Source organism: Macrotis lagotis, chromosome 6 (genome assembly GCF_037893015.1).
Source record: "Macrotis lagotis isolate mMagLag1 chromosome 6, bilby.v1.9.chrom.fasta, whole genome shotgun sequence".
Taxonomy (NCBI): domain Eukaryota; kingdom Metazoa; phylum Chordata; class Mammalia; order Peramelemorphia; family Peramelidae; genus Macrotis; species Macrotis lagotis.
The window spans coordinates 185,585,763-185,608,097 of NC_133663.1; the positions used below are offsets into that span (position 1 = coordinate 185,585,763).

A 22,335-nucleotide genomic window follows, 5' to 3' on the forward strand; every position below is an offset into this window, starting at 1 on the left:
CTCCCAGGGATTCAGGCACCCTGTGGGCTGGAACTCCTTTGCTCCGGCATGGTGATCCTAGGTGATCCTAACTACCTTGCTGCCCCCTCCAGTCCTGTGAAGCAGAGCCTTCCTATGGTCTTCCAGGTTACCTTGGGCTAGAGAATTGTCTCTCTGGATCTTGCCTCTCAAAATTTTAGAGGTTTTTGAAATTTTTTGGAGAGAGCTCCTAGAAAAGGTTGTTCTCATGTCACCATCTTGACTCCACCTGAACCACTCCTTTAAAAATTAATTCTAGAATTTTATTAAAAATTAGTATAAAACTTACAGAATTTGACAGTTTTGTGCTCTTTATTTTTTCTCGAATTGAGACCTTTGCCTTTCTCTAGTTCTACTTTCAGTTTTCACAGTGACTTGGTTATAGCTGGCAGTGCCTCTGTTTATGTGAGGGGATTTAATTCTTCACTGAGTACAGTGAAATTTTCTCTTATAACCCTATTTATATGAAATATTAGCTTCCTAGTAGTCATTATTGCTATGTCATATTTGTTTTCCTGTTTCTGTGTACTTTGTTCTCCATTACTTCACAGGTTTTATGGTGCAGTATATCCCATTGGATTCATTTGCCACAATGGGCAGTACCATTTGATGGGAATCCCCTTTTCCAGTTTTGTATATAGAGAATTTTTCTCTTTGGAGAATTTGCATGAAGTGCTATGGGTTAAAGGGAATATACAATTTGAATGAACCACTTTCTATAATTCTGTCAATAATCCACTAATGTACCTATCTTTCCATATACCTTTCCAACACATTTTTTTCTGACACTATTCATACAAAATTGTGCCATTTGTTTTTATTAATATTTACCTTCTTTTGCTTCCAATCTTTGGATATTAGTCTCAACCTACTTTCTGCCAGTTTATTTTCTAGTTTTCCCAGAAGTTCTTTTTAATAAAGAGTTCTTTCCTAGGTTATATATATATAAATTTAATTAATTTTCATTCTTCTGTGTTTAGTCTGTTTTATTGACTTTTTTTTTCATTTTTTTAACCTCTATATTAAATGGTTCTGGTAATTATTACTTTATAACGTAACTTGTATTCTGTGGAGGAAAAACTATTTCAGTACCCTTCGTTTCTATCTTTTCTCAGCATTTCCCTTGCTATTCTTCATCTTTTACTTCTCCATATGCATTTTATTATTTCATCTAGCTCTGTAATAGCCCTTTAGTAGCTTAACATTTGGTTTCTTAGAAAATATAAAAATAAGTCAGCCCTCATCTATTAGAGAAGAAAAATTTCATTTCTGTGTTAGCTTTTTTTATTATTTCCCCATAGACAACAGTTTTGGTAAACTAATTTTGCCTTTTTGATAAGGTTGCCTCATCATAGGAATGCCACAGACCCCAAAATACTAATTTATAGATGGGGTATAGGTATTCATAACTATTTTACAACTCAAAGAATGTGGATTAATGGAGCAGAGTCAACCTGGAAAGCTAGGTCTCTGGTATTTTGCAGTAATATTGTGACACCTAGTTTTAGTTTTGTTTAATATTTGTTGGTATGGATAAAGTGACAAAAGCCATAGTTTTCTAATTTTTTTTGGATTGCAAAAGTTAAAGTCAAGAGAACTAAATTATGTCAATCTGATGAATTAATTACCTGCTTCATAAGATTTCTATGAGGCAGGAACAGTATAAACTATAAGTTATTAATCAAGATTTACAAAAATCTTAGTGGACTAGAAATAAATGACAAACTGAAACCAACAAATTGAAATATAATAGGCATAAATAGAAAGTCTTGTTCTTGCCTTAAAAGATAGCTAGCTGTAAAAGAATAGTCATGGGGGAAAGTCCTAGGATTTTTAGTTAATATGAGTCCGTGATTGCCAAGAAAACCCTTGTTATGTTACATTCATAAATAAATAATGCTCATAATAAATGAGGTAGGCATTTCAATGTAACTGTACAGGTCAGACCCACACCTGGAATATTGTGGTCAGTTCTGTGAATGCATTTTTCAGTGGTTATTAATAAACTACAACGTACCCTGAGAAGAGCTGCTAAGAAAAGGGTTCTGGAAATTTTGGTAAGGAATAGATTCATTATCCTTTTTGATAGACTGACTAGCTTACAAAAAAGCATTCTTATCCTTAACATGATTCTGATCTCAATTTTTGGGTGCTGGAAATAAAGGATCATGAGACATAAATAAGACTTCTTTTGGGGGGGAATGAAAATTGTGCACAGAAGTTTGGAAATAGATAAAACTTTGTTCCTTTTCAGAACCTCAGTCTTTTTTTTTAAGATATTATTTATTTTGAGTTTTACAATTTTCCCCCTAATCTTACTTCCCTCCCCCCCTCCCCACAGAAGGCAGTTTGCCAGTCTTTACATTGTTTCCATGGTATACATTGATCCAAATTGAATGTGATCAGAGAGAAATCATATCCTTAAGGAAGAAACAAAGTAGTAAGAGATAGCAAGATCAGACAATAAGATATCAGGGTTTTTATAAATTAAAGGTAATAAAGGGTGGCTAGGCTAGGTGGCACCGTGGATAGAGCACCAGCCCTGGAGTCAAGAGTACCTTAGTTCAAATCCGGCCTCAGACACTTAATAATTATCTAGCTGTGTGGCCTTGGGCAAGCCACTTAACCCTATTGCCTAGCAAAAACTTAAAAAAATAAAATAAAATAAATAAAAATAAAATAAAATTTAATTAATTAAAGGTAATAGTCCTTGGTCTTTGTTCAAACTCCAATTCTTTCTCTGCATACAGATGGCACTCTCCATTGCAGACAGCCCCAAATTGTCCCTGATTGTTGCACTGATGGAATGAGCGAGTCCATCAAGGTTGATCATTGAAGCCCTCCAGGCTTCCCTGAATTCCCATCCCTCCTGGTTTCTAATAGAACACTAGTGTTCCATGACATACATATACCACAGTTTAAGTCGTTCCCCAATTGAAGGACATTTACTTGATTTCCAATTGTTTGCTACCACAAACAGGGCTGCTATGAATATTTTTGTACAAGTGATGTTTTTACAGTTTTTCATCATCTCTTCAGGGTAGAGACTCCAGTAGTGGTATTGCTGGATCAAAGGTTATACACATTTTTGTTGCCCTTTGGGTATGGTTCCAGACTGCTCTCCAGAAAGGTTGGATTAGTTCACAGCTCCACCAACAATATATTAGTGACCCAGATTTCCCACAACCCTTCCAACAATGATGATTGTCCTTTCTGGTCATATTGGCCAGTCAAAACCTCAGTCTTAATGGTTCATGAAAGGGGAAGCCAACTATTATCTGTTCTAGCTCCCTTCCAGTTTACATATGAAGAAACTAGGGCCTAGAAAGGAAGTGATGTAGACAAGATGAAATAGCTAGTAAGTGACAAAATTAAAATTCCAACCTGTATTCTTTGACTTCTTAAAGCCCTTCCCTCATAGCTTTCATTTCTGGGCTTCTCCTATCCTTTTCCTAACTCCCCCAAAGTTTCATGCTGCAAAATTAACCTGTCTCCTTTCCAACCTTTTTTCATTCTGAATTTCAATTGAACAGTTTGTGGATGACAAAAGCTGAAATCTAGATAACTAAATTCTGTCATCTGATGGATTACAATGGTTGCTGGAAGGAAAAATTAGTCTAAACACTAAAGCAACACTAATACTAATAACTTGCTTGGTCTTAGAGAAATATTTTCACTTTTTAAAAGTTAATCTTTGTTTTACCACATGGTTTAGTTGAAGGAGTAAAGTATTTCAAATAAGAGTCAATCTCCCAAACCCTTCCTTCTCTATCTTCTAATTTTGAATCTACAGATTCCCCTGTTGGCTTGAGGCTATATTAGCAGGGAGAGCAAGGTCAGATGGCATCCTTGATTTAGGTTGGATGGGATCAGTAATACTCTGTACCTTCATCATGCAAAGTAGACTTGTCTGCCTGGTCTTTCTTTTCTCCAGTCATCCACCAAATAACACTTTTTTGTGTTGAACTCTAAATATGGTCTCCTTCTTGGGACACACACCCCCCCTCACCCTTGTTCACACCCTGGCCTTGTCCTGCCTTGAAGGTCTTTATGATTCCATACACAGACTCTAACAATCTCTTAACTCTCCAGGCATTTGCACTTGTCATCCATAGACCCGAAATTCCTCCTTCCTCACCTCTGCTTCCTGGGTCCCTTCAGATCCAGCTCAAACGAGATCTTTTTTAGGATATTTACCCTGAGGTCCCCCTTCATGCCCCTTAACTCTGAGACTATTCCAATTTTCACTGTATATGTGTTGGATGTGTCTCTCCCCCCATTAGAATGAGAGTTTCTTGAGAGCAGGGACTCTTACTGACTGATAAAGAAACTGAGTCCCAGACAGGTGTGAAGTGAAACTGTCTTTTTAAACTTCAGCTCCAGGGTACTTTTGTATCTCATTGTGCTTCATCTTTGTTAACATTTCTTATACTTTTTGGGGTACTCAGGTATAAAGAGTCTGAATATAGTGGTTCCTTTCTAATTGACAATGAATATAGTCATAGAAATGGTTAAAACTGTATTCCCTTAACATTTATTATCCTGCCAGTTTTATCTATGAATGTTCTTAGCAGTGTATTTTTCCCCTTCACCTTACCATTTTATACAGAAGTATTACCTATCATCTTTCACCGCTCTTCTGTAGTATCTCACAGAGGAGTTTGAATTTTACATTAGTTGTTGCCACATGTCTCTTTAGGAAGAACAAATGTCAGTTTGCTTAGATTACTTTTGATCACTTTTAGCCTCTTTGGTGGTGATCAATATTTAAAGTTAATAAAGGAAGCAGGACTGAGCCTAGTCATAATTTTATCATTGCCTTTTTTCCATTTTCCACTTTTCACATTGCACAGGTCAGACTGCAATTATTAAAATTGCTTAATATCTCTCCTACATCCTTTGATAATAACTGAAAACATTCTTTAAACAATAAGCATGTTTTCCCACTTTTAATATGATATTAATTTTGATTTTTGTTGAAACAGGTCAATGATCTGATGGTTTACAGCAAGGTAAATGCAATATGACTCCTACATCAATAACCAACCAATTGTTTCCTCTCAGGAAAAAAAGTTTCATTTTTGTGAATGTTCCTTTGTATACACCATGTCTAATACCTTCTGTCTTCTAGAAGAAAATATTCCTGGCACATTGACCTGAGGCCTCTGAGTACTCTCCAAATTTGTCACAAAATTATTAATATTGAAATTGTTTAGCTCTTCCAATATTGTATGCTAAGTTCACTGATCATTGGACAGAAATCTCACATCCAGAATAATTAAAATAGTTATAGAGAATAGCATTCCAAATCTTTCTTTGCACTCTCTTCCCCCTTTTCCATTTAATATTCCTTTGGAAAGGAAAACACACAGGAATAAGGTGCATTTTTGGTTCCAGGAAAAGTTGGGGGCTCTGCTCTTGCAGTGCTTTAACAGGCACAAATCTTCAATTTTGTTATTGAGTTCTAACAGTATCAATACATATACCACCTTACACATACAAATTCCAAATGCAGCTTGTCTTTAGTGTGTTTAATACTTAGTTTAACATGATGATTGTATGCTACCACTCCACCAGTTTTCTTAAGGTGTTTTTTTTTTTAGGTTTCTTTTGTTTGTTTGGTTGGTTTTTTTGCAAGGCAACAGGGTTAGGTGCCTTGCCCAAGGCCACACAGCTAGGTAATTATTAAGTGTCTGAGACCAGATTTGAACCCAGGTGCTCCTGACTCCAGGGCCAGTGCTTTATCCACTATGCCCCTAGGGGGTTTTTTTTTTTTTTTTGAGGCTTAAGATTTCATTAAAAATAGGAAAAGCTGAGAAAACAATGGGGCAGGTAAAATGAATGAATGAATTAATTTTTTTACCACTTAATTCAATTCATTTGTAAGACAAGTTTGCTCTGGTATGAGTAGCTATAGGCCCAGTGAAGAATGTTGGCCCCAAATTAAGCCAAATAAGTTCAAAACCAAAGTCAGGCACTTTCTAGCTGAGTGATTCCAGGCAAAACACTTACCCTCTGTCTACCTCGGTTTCCTCAACTATAGAATGGGATTAATAATAACATTTCCCTCTGAGTAGTTGGATATATGAAATGAGATCATATTTGTAAACTGTTTCAAATAGTGCCTATAGTAGGAACATCATAAATACTTATTTTCCTTCCTCCTTGGTAAGCTATAGTGCTGACTAGACTTCTTTTTTTATACTTAGGCTTTTATTTTCTTCATACTGCCATATATATGGATATATTTTATTTGTTTTCAAAAATCTTAGTTGCAGAAGGTGAAAGCATGTTTTTTTCCTCAAGTCTTCTGGAATTGTAATTGGTCAATTATGGTTCAGTTCCTAAGTCTTTGAAAATTATTTGTCTTTACGCTGTTGCTGTTGCTGTATAATTTTTTCTAATTTTGCTAATTTTTGCATCAGTTGATGCAAAATATTGCCATATTCCCTCTGAAACCATCTATCATTTCTTACAGTAGTACAATTGTCCTATCACACACATACACCAATCATAATTTTTTTCAGTCATTTCCCAATTAATGCCCACTCACCGACCCAGTTTCCAATTCTTTGCCAGTACAAAATGAGCTACTATAATTTTGTATATATGGATCCTTTTCTTTCTTGGATCTTGTTGTCTACTATCAGATCACTGATTAGTTTCAACAAAGATCAAGATGGAAAGAAATGCAAATTGGACCTTGTAATGATATGACTGAGGGAAGGGCATACACAGTTTAGTAGTTTATGTCTAACCATAACCTTTTCAATATTGACTTTCCATTTTTAATCATCTTTACCAATTTGCTAGGTGTGAGGTTGAATCAGAGAAAGAGAAAACTACTGACTGATTTCCTCCAACTTAGATTGGGCTAGAATAGACTTCTCACTTCCTAATTGAGAAAAAATGTTGGGAGGATAAACTGAAAAAGATATTTGGAAAATAGATGCTATTTGCAATTAAAAGAACATCATTGTGAAGTTAATAGTGTCTTATAAGTTGAATGTATTTTATTTTTGTTAGTTTAGAATAGTAATAATATTCTGTTCCACAAAAGTCAAGCATTTACCATTCTGGTCCTTCTTTAGTTAGGGTTTTACTTTTCATTGGGATTTTTGGTTCAAGTTACTGTCTTAATTTAACTTTGTGAACATTTGGGATAAATATTACCATTTCTTAATGGCATGTTGGTTAAGCAGAAAAACAGATTTTCTCCAGGTTTTGACAAGAATTTTTATACACAGGGAGAGTGCAGTTCTACTAAAATAAATTGAGAATATGACTTTAAGAAACTTGTATGAAAAACTCTCAGATAGGTGGCATTTAAGATTGAACAGTGGTTACCAAGGAAGGCTATGGAATTTACTATTCTAGGGCTCATGGTTTTTAGATAAGTTTCTTTCCTTGATCTCTTTTTTTTTCCCCAGTCCTGTGAATCCAATAGATCAAAGTATAGCCCTATTTAAAGACACTAGATTTTATGGAAACTAATGGTTATAAGAAACGTATTTTCCATTTCTTCCTTCAGCACCTTCAGACTTTTTCTTCTTTCCTCCAGAAACTCGTTGTAATCAAGACATACCTTCCCCAGCACCAGTGCCTACGATACACCCAACAACTGCCCCTAAACCCACACCAACCAGTCCTCCTACACCAGAGATACCATCTGTTTCTAAGTATAATGTGAGTGGCATAAATGGAACCTGTCTGCTTGCCAACATGGGCTTACAACTGAACATCACCTATGAGAAAAAAGATAACACGGTATGGTTTTTTCATATGACATCTTTAATGTGATTTTTTTTTTAATATAAAATTGGTTCTAGAAATTCCCAAGTTTCAATTCTAATAAAAACTTTTGTCTTTCAAAATCTTCACATTTATTGATCTTTTTAATATTACCTTCATTTCCAAATATACATAAAAGAAGTAATCCCTTTTAAAGATTTAAAAGAAGGGGAACAAAATCATTTCAACCAAACCAATCAACATATATAACAATATGTGCAATGTTATACACTAATAGTCTCCTCCCCAATTCTGCCTTTCTATCTGTCAAAGAAGGGAGAGAGAGGTATTTTCTGGCCACAGGCTTTGTCTTGGTACAATATCAGTACTATATTAAGTGAATATTTTACGTGAGAATTGAGTTTTCCTCAGATTTTATTTATAGGACTCATTGAAATGACTCATCTTTTTGTTTCCCTAGTCAAGTAAATTATGTGTGTGTCTAACTTTTTTATTCTGGGTTATGATAGTGTAAACTTAGCAAGGTTTGGAAGATGTGGGCTATGACATTTCATTTGTTAGACTTCTGAGTTCATTCTTTTTTAGTAGAAAGCAGCATTTTTGGAATAACCAACAGTAACAGAGGATAAATATTGGAGAAAACCCAGAGAAAGAGATCATAGCATAGAATTGTTTTTATTTTTATTTAAGGAATGAATGAAAAATTATCACAATATAGGAGGAATGGTAAAAAATGAGGAAGAAAGGAATTGACTCCACATAGTCTATATCAGGAACAAAGAATGGGAGAGGAAATAGTTAAGGTTTCTGCTATTAGATATTATAGCATGTAAATATTATATTACTGTATTAATTATACATATTTTAATATACATATGGTTGATGTTTATTAAATTATTATTGTCATGGCCCAGCCAGCATAAAGGAAAATTTGAACAATCTTTTAAAAGCCTAGCCAAAACTTGAGAAAACCTAAATGTAATTCTTTTTCTAGCACTAGCTGGTGTTTTGGATTTGCTTGGAAACTTGTTAATTTTAAAAATAATTTCTATAGCATTAACTGCATTTGTCATAGAGAACAGCAAGAAGAAAAAATAGTTTATTTGGAAACAGTTTGAGAATAACTCTAGTGAAACTTTTTTATAAATGATCTATGGAATAATAGTTAACTTTTTTCCCCCCATAGAGCGTTAGAAGAATATTTAATATCAACCCAAATAAGACAGCTGTAAATGGGAGCTGTACTCCTCAAGTAGCAATCTTGGAGCTGAACACTGAAAATTCTACTCTGGTTTTCCGTTTTGCAATGGTAATAATTTTTACTTGGGAGGGGTGGAAGGAGGGAAATTTTGAAGGGGATACTATACATGTTTCAGTTCATTTCAATCTTAATGTGTTTTTACATCAAAAAGCAAGTATAACTTTGATTGGTGACTGCATATGAAGTGTAAAAAGGTCCTCAAATAACTCAGGAAAAGAGGAGAGCTGACAGATTTGGTCTCTGCTTCAAAAGGTACATTTTAGGAGGAGCAAATCATTCTTTCAGTACAGTCATGTTGGAATTATGTGAGGATCTTGACCCTTGAAATTCAGTGGATTTGTTGCTATAAGGCAGCAGTGTCAAACTTCTATAGATAGGGGACTAAACTATGCAAGGATCCCTGAGGCCTGCATACTCTAGTTATACTTTTTCTTGGTCCAGGGTCTCTTGGGGGTCTGCATGGTTAAAATTCTTTATGATACACAAAAGATGTTTTCATTTCTAACAGTAATTTAAGAGAGTATGCAAAGGTGTCCTGAGAACCAAAGAGTTTGAGAACTAACAGCTGGCCTGTGTGTCATCCTCATCTTTTTTATTGTTCTTTTTGATATATTAATCTATTTTAATATATATTCTCAGAGTTTCTAAAAATGACCAATGATGTTGGATATATTTTTGCCCCAAGGTTTACATAGTTTCTGATAATAGTTTTTATCAGAGGAACAAAGGAAAGGCAATGATTTCAAAGATAAGAGAAAGATAGCTGTAAATTGATCAAAAAACATAGAAAAGGTTCTAGTAAATGGTGATAACTAAAACAAGATATTCTGCAAAAATCATACTATTTTTTTTCCCTAGGAGAATGGTCCTCTTGGGTAGAAATCTTCCCTCCGTCTTCCCCTTTTTCCTTCTACCTTGTATCTTACTTCTTGTTGGATAAAAGAGATTTCTAGGGGCAGCTAGGTGGCACAGTGGATAAAGCACCGGCCTTGGAGTCAATAGTACCTAGGTTCAAATCCGGTCTCAGACACTTAATAATTACCTAGCTGTGTGGCCTTGGGCAAGCCACTTAACCCCATTTGCCTTGCAAAAACCTTTCAAAAAAAAAAGAGAGAGAGATTTCTATACCAAATTGAGTGTTGCATATTATTTTTCCCATTTTGAATCGTGAACTCATATGAGGGTGAGCATCAAACATTGCCTTTACCCACAATTCCCACACACACACACACTCTAAAAAGCTGTCTTTAGCTCCCCTTTTATTTGAGATAAATTTTCCAGCTGTACCCTTCTCCCAGTAGACCGCTGTTTCTCTCCGTTTAAAAAATTTTTTTTAATTTATTAAGGAAGTGGGGTGAAGAGTGACTTGCCCAAGGTCACACACAGCTAGTCAATTATTAAGTGTCTGAGGTCGGATTTGAACTCAGGTTCTCCTGACTCTAGGTCTGGTGGTTTATCCACTGGGCCACCTAGCTGTTTTTTGATTGTTTTTTGATATCATCTCACATGTTGTGCATTTATGTCTTCTATCTTTATAGACTCCTTCTCACTGCCATACTTGATAAAATGCTTGAAAATAATGTGTTACCTTCCTTTGAGAATGCAGTTTAATCATATTACCTTGTGATTTTTTTCCTTCATGTTTACCTTTTTATAATTGGGTCTTTCGTGTGTCCAATTTTCTGTTCATCTCTGGTCTTTTCATCAGGAATGCTTTAAAGTCCTCTTATTTCATTAAAAGTCTTATTTTCCCCTTGAAGGATTATACCTCGGGTCTGTTGCCTAAGTTATTCTTGTACTTCTAGTTCTTTCGTCTTATGGAATATTGTATTCCTAGCCCTGCATTCCTTTTAACATGGTAGTTGCTAAAAATTTTGTGTGATCTTAACTGTGATTCCATGGCATTTAAATGATTTTTTTTCCTGAATGCTTAGAGTATTTTCTTTTTGACCTGGGAGCTTTGGCATTTGGCCTAGGTGTTTTCATTTTGAGATAGCTTTCAGGAGATGATTAGTGGATTATTTCAATTTCTGTTTTACCCACTGTTTCTAAGATATAAAAACAGTTTTCTTTATAATTTCTTTAAATATCATGTCTAGATTATTTTTTTGATCATTCCTTTTGGGTAGTGCAATAATTCTTAAATCATCTTTCTTTGTTCTATTTTCTTAGATTCTTGTGATTATAGGGAAGAATTGGAGATTATTGATTAAAGAGCTAACATGTTGCTAGCTATTTTAGGAAGATCACTCAATAACCATTGCAGAAGCCAAGGGAGTCTTTTGTTAAATGAAAGAAACATTATACTGCCAATTTGAGAAGTCTGGTTAAAGTTGCCTTTACCTTCTAGTTGAAGTTCTGTGATCCTCCTTTATATTATAGGTTTGAATGTGTCTGTATGTACAATACATGTAAAAAAGCCACATGTGTATGGTAAATATAAAATAACTTTTGAGGACTCATGATAATTTCTATGACTCATGTGAAAATTAAGAGAAATTATTTCCTGGTTCTGATAACCACAGACTAAGAAGATGTGTTATTTTCATTTACATGTTTTCTACATGAGTAAAACAAAATTAAAATATAAATAATGGGGGCAAAGGGCAAAACACTTCCTTCTGTGTAGCCATTATACCATGTAGAAAACAGGCAAATGATGAAAAAAATACTACTTTTCAGAATATGGTTACTAAAAACAGGAGATAATCTCAGAGATAGGAAATAGATAAGGATCTGTGAGGTATACATTCACTAGGAATTGGAAGGAAACCATAGAACCTGAAAAGAAATTTTTGATTTTACCTATAATACTTCTGGCTTTTTTGTGCTATATTCTAGAGTTCTGAGGCATTCTTCTCAGGGCCTCCCTAAAGGACCACATTTATGTCTGGTCTCCTACTCTCTTCCTCCACTGTGTTTCTTAAACAGTAGTACACAACTATGTCTTAAGCTTTAAGAGAATTCATTTGTAGATAGAACACGCTGTTGATATTATTAGTGAAGGTGATAATTCTACATGATAAATATTTTCTGAAACACACATGCACACATTCTCACATCTCCTCCAGATTCAATGAGATGAACACACTGGACACCTTTTTATGTTTTGCTCTTGATTCTACTGCCCCAAAATCTTCCTTCTCCTGCTTGAACCAGACAGGCCTCCACCTTGAATCTGGACTGGACCCAGTCCAAGCATGGAACTGGTCAGGCAGAAGTCTGAGTCTTGGTGGGACCTCCTTTTATGTCCACGAGGCATGTGCTTGCTCTTTCCTCACTCACAGTTGTCATCTGAAACCACATCTGGCTCAGCACAACAGGACCTGTCATCCCCATTTCTTTAATCACACGACCACTATTCTATTTCAGATCCTCATCACTTCTTCCCTTTTCATTTGTACCTCTGTTTTTCTCTGCAATCTCATTGTCCACACTCCACTCATAAGAAACTACTTGTTCCCTTTTGACTCTAGAATAACCCTCTTTTTGACCTTTTGAAAGGCCCAAGTTCTACACAACCTGCTTCCAGTTTTTTCCAAGTTTGATTTTGCATTATTTCTGTTTGTGTTCTCTGTGTTTCAGCTAAACTGACCCACGTGCTGATCTCTGAACACATTTCTGTGCCTTTGTATACTTTGTCCCTTCTGCCTGGAATGATGTCCTTCCTTAGTCCTGCCCCCCCCCCCCCCCCTTAGCTTGGGTATTCCTTGTTCTTACATCAGGCCATTTCTGATGTCCCCCCAAATAAACCCCTTTCCCTTACTTTGTATATGTTGTATGTGAGTTCTTCCTCCTCCCCCAGTAGAATGTGAACTCCATGAGGACAAAGGATTTTCTTCTTTTTTTCTTCCTAGTGAGCACCTGGTATGAATTGTGCTCAGTATATTGAAGTTACTTTAAAATCCTTGTTGAATTGAGTTGATAATATTTGAAATGAGAAAGGTTAGGAATAGGCATTAATTATAGGACCTCAGAAAAAAAGAAAGACTAGGTTGAAATCCCACTTTTCACACATACAAGCTTTGTAACCTTAAGCCAGTCACTCTCCTAGGCAAATTTAAAATTACAATTTACAGAGAAAGTATTTCTTGGGGAGGGAGGCTAGTCATCACTAATGCAAATAAAATTACAAGTCTTTATAAAAATAGAAAAAAATTGAGGTGTAATGGGTCTTTTTTATTACCTATTTTTATTTTTTTTATTTGAACAAACACTTCAGAAAGATATCATTAGACCATGTTGCTTAAGAAAAATATGCTATTACTTAATTCTGATTCTATGTAAAACTTTCTTTTAGGTGTTTGGTTTTTTTTTTTAGCAAGGCAGTGGGGTTAAGTGGCTTGCCCAAGGTCACACAGCTAGGTAATTATTAAGTCTGAGGTCAGATTTGAATTCAGGTCCTCCTGACTCCAGGCCCAGTGCTCTGGCCAATGCTCTATCCACTGCACCACCTTTCCTCCCCTCTGTGAAAAACTTAATGAAGGCATTTATCTCTCTTTTTACTGCTGTGATGTCTCTAAAGTATGGATTTCTTTTGGTTCCAAATTCTTCTCCTTGGTTCCAAAGCTAGGGTCATAGTTAATCTAACTTCTTATTATCAAAAGTGTATAATTAATGCCTTTTTTTCCTCCCAAAGAATGCAACTACCAGCAAATTTTTCCTTCAAGGGATCCACTTAAACACAAGTTTACCTGATGCTAAACGTAAGAGTTTATCCTTATTTTCATTTGATCATGAATAACATATTTTTCTTAGTATTCTGCAGATTATAATTGATTTAAAAAAAAACCTATGTTATACAGAACCCAGTTTTGAAGCTGCCAATGATTCGTTGAAGGAGCTACAAGCCACTGTAGGGAATTCTTACAAGTGTAATGCTGAAGAAAATGTTAAAGTCACAGACTCATTTTCAGTCAACATATTCAGAGTTCGGGTCCAGGCTTTCAAGGTTGAAGGTGACAAATTTGGATCAGGTAAATAAAATTTTACCAGGAAGGGATCCTATGGATTAGTAAAATCATAGATTCCTATTTTAAATTTTTTCTGTAATGGTGTCTTCTCCAAATCTAAAATCTATTGGGGAGGAGAATCTCTTTATGATAACTTTCATAGCATAATTTAGAGTTATGATTTTGAGCAGCTCTTAAGTTAAATATTTAGAACAATGTAAACATTTTCAGAAATATGGCTCTTTAGCGTTAGAAGGAATGGATTTGGGCTGCTTTGTATTTTGCTAGTTTGTAGCCTGCTATCCTATATAAGTTTTTTCCCCTAATATTTATGTAAGCCAGCAGATGTAAGAGGCTATGAAATCTCTTTTAAAAGAAAGACTTCATTTTAGAGGGGGAAAAAATTGTAATTTAACCATTTGATATGCCTTCTTTTCATTTTAGTGGAGGAATGTCTTCTGGATGAAAACAATATGCTGATTCCCATTGCTGTTGGTGGAGCCCTTGCTGGACTAGTCCTCATTGTCTTGATTGCTTATCTTATTGGAAGAAAGAGAAGTCATGCTGGATATCAGACAATTTAATGATTGCACTTATTTATCCACCACTATAGATCAACAGTAGTTGCAAGAAGCCTATGGTTCATTTCCCTGAGCTTAAATTGGTATTGAAAGGGAGGCACACTTTCTTGCAAACTGCTGTCCTCTTCCTTCCCCCCAAAGTCTGCTTTATCAAATGTGAAGTCCATCTTGCAACATTTACTATGCACAAAAGAGTATCTTCTGAAATGATGGTGTTAATTTTGCTAACTTGGTTAAGTATTTTGCTAACTGGTTAAAGATTAATATTTACCAAAGTAGACATGTAAGCTAAGGTTAAGAGTGCTTTTCTAAATTGGCATTGACTTCATTATCATTTAACTTTTTAAGACTGGTGTTCATTTATTTCATTCTTTCCTTCAGATTTAAGCTTCATAAAGGGAAAAACTTCAGTCTTACTACTTATAACTGCCCTGTGATGTAAGTTAGCAAATTGTTATGCTGATACACTTAAGAAATTCAAATAACAACTGAGAAATCAAAAACTAAACATTTTAAAGTACTACAGAAGGCAGGGCTCTGAAATTCTTTAAATTAAGCTTTAAAAACCAGAAAATGCCTGGCATGTGCAGAGGGTGAACAATGCAATATTCAGACCTTATAGGAATTCAATTGGACAAACTATTTCTTTGGTATTTTTAATGCTCTGCCACTTAAAGAGATGGTACTTTTTTAAAAATAAAATGGGTGTTATTTTTATTTACATTTTTTGTAAAGTGAATTTCACTCTTCTGTTTGAAGTTCCAGGGTGATCCTATTTCTGCACATGTGTACAATATAGATTTCACTCTGCTGATTTATCTGCTTAAAGCTTGGTTGGGGTTGTACACTTTAAGGATCAGTTCATATGTATGCATTGCCTGTAACAATGCTAATAAAAAATTCTTTTTCTTTGTCTGGACCTTGTTCTCTTTTCACCTGACATTTAGGTGTATAAGTGGGATCATGTGTTTACCCTACATTGTGTAGTTCTTAGTTAAAGCTAATTAATTGTCCCAATGTTTGGGAGAGTTCCTTTGAAATTTAAGTGGATTATGGGTAAGATTGCAAGCTCTAGGGAGTGTGTGTGTGTGTGTGTGTGTGTGTGTGTACCTCAGAAAATAGGAGATAGTTTTAAGGCATCTTGGTCCTTGCTCTGTGTCAGGGATTCTTTTTTGGTTTTAGGACCTCCTCCCCTACTAAAGAACTTTTGTTTATAGATGCAGTTTACCATATAAGAAATTAATGTGACTTAGTGTTACACTGAAAAAGTTTTTACCTTGCATACCTCCAAGAATACCTGGACCACAGTTTGTGCAAATGCAGAGTTATATACTAGGTTTTCTTCAAATTCAGCCAGATAGTTAAGTGCCTGCAATGGACTGCTAAGGATATTTTTTTAAAAGGGGGGGCGTGCAGAGAAGAAGCCTTCCCTTAGACAGAACTTAATTGAAAACACTCTAGTTTGAAATTCTTCTACCTCTTTCAGTTAGTCATTGAATATTCCATTGTTCTGCCCCAGGATGATAAATCTTAATTATTTGAGGATTCAGTTTTGCAAAACAGTCAAAAGTCAGTGGTAATTAAGTTTGGAGAGATATAATAGTAAAAGTGTGAGAACGGGGGGGCTAGGTGGCACAGTGGATGGAGCACTGGCCCTGGAGTCAGGAGTACCTGGGTTCAAGTCTGGCCTCAGACACTGAGTAATTACCTAGCTGTGTGGCCTTGGGCAAGCCACTTAACCCCATTGCCTTGCAAAAACTAAAAAAAAAAAAAAAAAAAAGATAAGCAGAATGTTGAGACACCTACCCCCAGAAGCTTTTTGCCTTGAACCCAAATTTTACAAATGTGTTCCTCTGCATTAAACATGTATCTTACACTAATCTCTAGCCCATTGTCCTGGCTGTGATGAGATCTGTGAACTTTTGGTAAGGTACCTTGCACCTCACTGGCATGTGTTCAGTGAATCCCTTCCCAGGCACAATCCTGAACTCTGTCCGGCCTTGAGGTAGTGCTTATAGTCTGAAGGGATTAAATCTTTCAGCTACCCCCTTCATCTATATATTCCTCTCATCTTGCTGCCCCTCTGAAGTTCCTCTCAGTTGAATTTTTCCAACTTTGGGGAGCCAGCCCCTTCATGAGAAGTGTGGTCCCCCAGATAAACTTATGGCCCTATACCTTTCTTTACTGCTTATCCCTCAAATAAACTCATACCTCAAATATCTCCTTACTATTTATTCCCTTGTGGTAGCTGTTGCTGCTAATCACTTTCTCTCCCTTAAACATCTGCTAACCACAGTACATTTTTTTTTACTCTAAATTCTTAAAAGTTCTTGGTGAATTCTTGCTTAAACCCTTGAAGCCTAAAACCATTTATCTGTTTCTAGTCTTTTCTCCATCCTGTTTTCAAAATAATTTTCTAAAGTTTTCATCATGGCACTCCCCTATATCAAGGAATAGTTCCCAGTTGTATTTAGGATAAAATGCAAACTTATCTTCCTCAGTTTAAATTTCATCCCAGAAACTAGCTGTGTGACCCTGGGTAATTCATTTAACTCAACCTCAGTCTCCTCACCTGTAAAATAAGCTGGCCAAGGAAATGACAAACCACTCCATTATCTTTGCCAAGAGAATCCCTAAAGGCATCATAAAGAGTTGGATATGACTGAAAAGTGACAATACCCACTACTCTGGCATTTAAAGTGCTGCATAATCTGGTTCAGTCTATCCTTCAGAATTCCACAGATTTGACACTTATTTTTTTAAGGCATTGGGATTAAGTGACTTGCCCAAGGTGCCATATCCTAGTTGAAGTTTCCTACTTAGCTATAAACTCCTTGTAGAATGCAAGTTCTTTGAAAGCTTTTTTTTTAATCTTTGATTTCCCAGCCTTAGCTTTGAATATTGTAGATAACATACTGTTTATTAAATTGAATTAATATGATTTATTCAGAGATGCTATAAAGATATAAACAAGAAGAAATCAGGAACTGATTGGATATGGGAAAACAAAATGGGAGAATTTAAAATAGCTTTTAGTTTAGACCCAGAAGATAGTGGTACTATCAACAGAAAAAGTAGAGATGAGGGAGGAATGAGGTGAAAAAATTAAAAATGAGTTCCATTATGGACTTGAGACACTTATGGGGCATCTTATATCATTGGCATGGAGGAACAGGAGATAAATGATGACCCAGGAAAAGAGTCTGAGAAGGAAAAGGTAGGAGTGAGTCAACCAAGCAACACTAAAGGTGTACTTTAGGCACAACCAGAAATGACTGAACAAGAGCCACAAAATGTGCCACACACTGTGGAGGGGCCATTGTCACAGAAACCAGTGGAAGACAGTCAATGTATTGAAGACTTTAGAAGTCCAAAAGGTTAAGGACTGGGAAAAGATCATGAGACTTAGCAGCTGACAGCTCAAAGTTGAAAAGAAAAGTGATAGGATCAAAAGTCAAATTATAATGGATAAACTGGTGGAGAAATAGACCAAGAGGAGTAATGAATTTAGCAGTGAAAGGAGATATGACAGCTTAAGGGTATATGTGGGTCAATTGAAAGCTTTTTTTAAAATATGCATTTGTGTTTGTAGACCATTCCACAAGCATTTATTAGATAATAAACATAATGCTGGAGATATGAAAAAAATCAGTCCCTAGTCTCAAAGAACTTAAAATTCTACTGGGAACGAAACCAAATAACAGACAGAGATTGAAGAAAAGAGGAAGGAAATGGTCAGTGTGGTAAGATCCTGAAGGAAATGGGATAGAATCAGATACAAGAGGGGTTAGCTTTGGCCACCTCTTCCTTAAAGCCAAGGGTGTAGAATGTGGCACATGAGTTATTTTGAATTTTAAGGAGTAACCTGATAAGAGTATGAGGTGAGGAAAAAGGAGAATGAGCAGTTCATATTTAAAGTAGGAGGTGTTCTATAATCTGTTGAGAAACAGAGGACTTGAGAGAAGTTTGAAATGACTTCTTTGCATAGCTACAACAATCAGTTATGGAGGGAAAAACATGCAAAGGAAAGGGCCCATATAAGGTGAGGTCACATAAATTTTTACCGGAGCCCCCTTTGGGTGCCTCTTCTTAAGTAACATTTAGCAACTTAGGTTCCAAGAAGGCCAATGCATGTTTGAGGATTGGTGGGTGTGAATGGCAAAACAAGGGGAAGGGATATCAAAGTTGATAACAGTATATAATTTTAACTTGTCCTTTTTTGAAAAGGACAAATGACCTCATGGGGTGACATCTTGACTCCTGAAATTAGTTGGATTGAAGTGAGGCAAGAGTTGCACATGGTCATCTGCCTCATTATCTCTTCTAAGTTATTGAAGTCCACTGGCAAAACAAGTTAGGATGATTGGTCATAACCCAGGATTCAGTGGACAGTTTTGGCATCTGCTATCTGACCAAGCTCTAAGTCTTCCACAGTGCCTGCCTTAACCACCATCATGGCCCTTGGAACATCCACCCAATCCACTAGCAGATTCTGCACCTACCTGGGATAAACATCTCCCTAACACAACACTGGGTTTGTAGCCCTTCAGTTGCCTTCAATTGGTTAAGGCTATCTGCCAAGAGTTTTACCTAGGGAATGGCTACTGAGAGTTGAGTGCCAGGTGGACACCAGCAAAGATGGATGAACAACCCTGCAAAGAACTCAGCAAGTCCTTACTTCAGATGTGCTATTTCTTCCCTTTGCATTGGTATAAATGAGGCAGCTGGTCTTGGAGATGGTGGCCAGTAATGCGTCTCAGAAGTAGTATCCTTGGTTCCCTTGGGAGAAGCCAGAGGGCTTGGGGGGCCTCCACTCTACTATAAAGCTTATTTTTATTTTTTGAGAGCTAGAGTTAAGTAGGAGGTCTGAGCTACTAACCAAGCTGTTCCCCCACACCTACAGTTCATGGGTTGTTCCTCCAGTGCCAACACCATAGCTGTCTACCCACCATCAATAAGGATGACAGGGAGCATTGAGCAAGACTAATTTTCTGGACAGTTTTGAGACTGAATATAGGCTATGATCAGAATTGGCATTGCTAATTACAAAGGCAAGTGAAAATCACAGAAAAACTAAAGTCAGAAGCAAAAGACAGACAAATGAAATTATCTGTAGGTTATAAAAGAACATTTGAATTTCACACTATGAAGCAGAATAGCCTAGTTCATTGATGTGTCTCTGCTTATGGGACTTCACATGGATCCAAAACTTTTGAAAGCTGATGGTTATGTTTAGTTACAAAGAAAAAAAACCACATAGGGTTGACATACTTTATTTAGGTACAAATACTTATATAACATGTACAGATATTTTAATTTTATATTATTCTTAATGCCCCACATAAAAATATTTCTCTTCAGAAATCAATGTGTAGCTCACATTTTAAGAGGAAAACAGATTGACATGATTTTGAACCTTTTTAAAAAATCATTATCAAAATTTAGTGATAAAATGTGAGTATTTTTACCCACATATATATGAGAAAAGCACTGAAAACTTGGTCATGCCCATTGTGGAAGATACAGTTCTTTTAGCCAGTGCAAGAACAGGAGGAATGTGGAGTTCGTTTATCCCTGAGCAAGTAGCTTTTCTCTACAACTCTTTCGAAGTTTGGTGATAGTGGCTGTGGACAAACTTCCAGGATCAGTAAATATTTTCTGGAACAGAGAAAATTAGTTAGGAAATGTTTTACAGGTTCTTGACCTACCAGTATTACTGGGTGGAGGGAGGACTTATGGAAACTGTAGACTCAAAGAAGATGAGGAGCCTTGGGTGGGTTGACATATTAGTTGCACTGATGAGAGAGTACTCCAAGATCACAGATTCATTAACATCCCTATCCTTAAACCTATTCACAAAGTTGGAAGTGACAATTACAATTTACTAAGTGGTTCCTATAAACAGACTTTAACAGCTTCTAAAGGAAATGAAAATCTGTATATGAGACCATGTACTTATGACTTATTTAAGACAAAAAAAAAGTATTGGTTTTTTTTCCCGTTTTCCTAGAGCATTTTTTTCTGTATTTCTCTTTTGTCTACATTATTCCCTGCTCAATATGTAGAATTCCTTCTCCCAAATATAAAATCAACTTGTGCAGGACAGAGACTATTCCATTTAAAAAACAAACAAAATTAATCACTGGGTATATATAGTACATAGTAGATATTTAATAAATGTTTATTAAAAGAATGTATTCTTTGGATCTTTTAAAGAATTAGTAGTAGTATCAATAGCATATACATTTTAAATATTACAAGAAGCACCCTCTTTATTCAAAATACTTTAGTTACAAATTATCATTGATTATTAATTATACTACTAATTGACTTGATATGAAATTGTGTGAAGGTAGCAGTAAGTTAGGACCTAGAGGAACACAGATCTGCCACAAATACCCCCGCCCCCCAGATAAAGCTTGGAAAATGCATCAGAAGGAATAATAATAAAGAGAACAAGAGAAATAGCTCTGACTTTCATCATCCTGCCTAGAAACCTACCAAAAGACCAGATCCAAAATAGCAGCAGAGACCAGGGTCAGGCCCAGGAGGCCTTAACCCTCTGTATTGACAAAGGAAAAACCAGGGTGGCAACTGAGGAGTACCCAGGGTCTGGCAGGAGGCTTGCATCCAGGGCAATTGGCAACATCTAATTGGGACCTTTCAGGATCACAGCAAGAGTCAGAGCTAATTCTGGGTTCAGAATGATGCAAAGAGATGGAGAAGGGTCCAAACCAAAATCCAAGTTAAGCAAATTGGAGACTGAACTAAAAACCCAAGAATTTTGATAGAAAGCAGATACCAGTCATAATTACTACAACTAGACTTACCATCAAGATGAATTTGTTCACATCATCCAAGAAAAGAGAGCAAGGACATTTTAATGGAAGGGAGAAGGAAGGGATATGTAAAAAGTGGCACGGAGGGGGAGATAGACAGGAAATAGCACGGAGGCCATACCATCGTGGTTAGCAAGGTAAGGTCAACATTCAGCTATCAGGGCTGGGGGACACAGAGGCTGAGTCTGGAGTTGTGTTATAGGGAAAAGAAATTGGTGGCCAGAGAGAAGACAGAATGGTTGAAAAGAAAGCTAGGGAGCAGAGTATGACTTAAGCATAATGCCCTGATCACAAACAAAGCAGAAGATACAGGCAAACAGAAGACTCAACAATAAAGAAATACTATGTATTGAGAGAAGCCCAAGGGATCAACTCCAAATAAATTCAAGAAAAGCAAGAAAAAAACATCCTGACCACAGAGATTACTATCATATCTGGTAAAAATGAGGTTAGGGATACATACTATAATGTTAAATGAAATTTCAACTAGAGAAGAAAGAATAGCATTTGATAATCTTTTCCCAAGAACAGGATTCTCTGAAAACTAGAATGACTCAAAGAGAAACAGTAATTTTATGAGAATACAAAATTCCAAAAGATTAGAAAAATAAAAAAAATGTAAATGATCTACCTTCAAAAATAATTGACGAGGAAAACAGGTCAAAAAAACTGTTTAGGGGCAGCTAGGTGACACAGAGGATAAAGCACCAGCCTTGGAGTCAAGAGAACCTGAGTTCAGATTTGGCCTTGACAATAATTACCTAGTTGTGTGACCTTAGGCAAATAACCCCCCTGCCTTGCAAAAACCAAAACCCAAAATAAAACAACAACAAAGAACTGTTTAATAAAATAAGTGTTACTAGGATCCTTGAAAATCATGACCAAAAAACCAAAAACTGAGATTCCGTATTTTAAAAAATTAAAATAATCAT

The 22,335-nt window shown here is 36.0% G+C and overlaps 2 protein-coding genes across 4 annotated transcripts in view; one reads left to right on the plus strand and one right to left on the minus strand.

Annotated features, from left to right (window-relative positions):
* Positions 1-15,479, plus strand: part of LAMP1 (lysosomal associated membrane protein 1) — a 36,863-nt gene extending 21,384 nt beyond the window's left edge. The window contains exons 5-9 of the mRNA XM_074192087.1: positions 7,580-7,785; positions 8,957-9,079; positions 13,671-13,737; positions 13,837-14,007; positions 14,428-15,479. Of these exons, the coding sequence (XP_074048188.1) occupies positions 7,580-7,785; positions 8,957-9,079; positions 13,671-13,737; positions 13,837-14,007; positions 14,428-14,567 (707 nt within the window). The 3' untranslated portion in view covers positions 14,568-15,479. The remainder of the gene's footprint in view (positions 1-7,579; positions 7,786-8,956; positions 9,080-13,670; positions 13,738-13,836; positions 14,008-14,427) is intronic.
* Positions 15,480-19,802: 4,323 nt separating this feature from the next.
* The window catches only part of GRTP1 (growth hormone regulated TBC protein 1), an 80,304-nt gene continuing 77,771 nt past the window's right edge, over positions 19,803-22,335 (minus strand). For all 3 annotated transcript variants that reach the window (XM_074192089.1, XM_074192091.1, XM_074192088.1), the window contains exon 8: positions 19,803-20,222. In XM_074192089.1, coding sequence (XP_074048190.1) covers positions 20,133-20,222 — 90 coding nt within the window. In that variant the 3' untranslated portion in view covers positions 19,803-20,132. The remainder of the gene's footprint in view (positions 20,223-22,335) is intronic.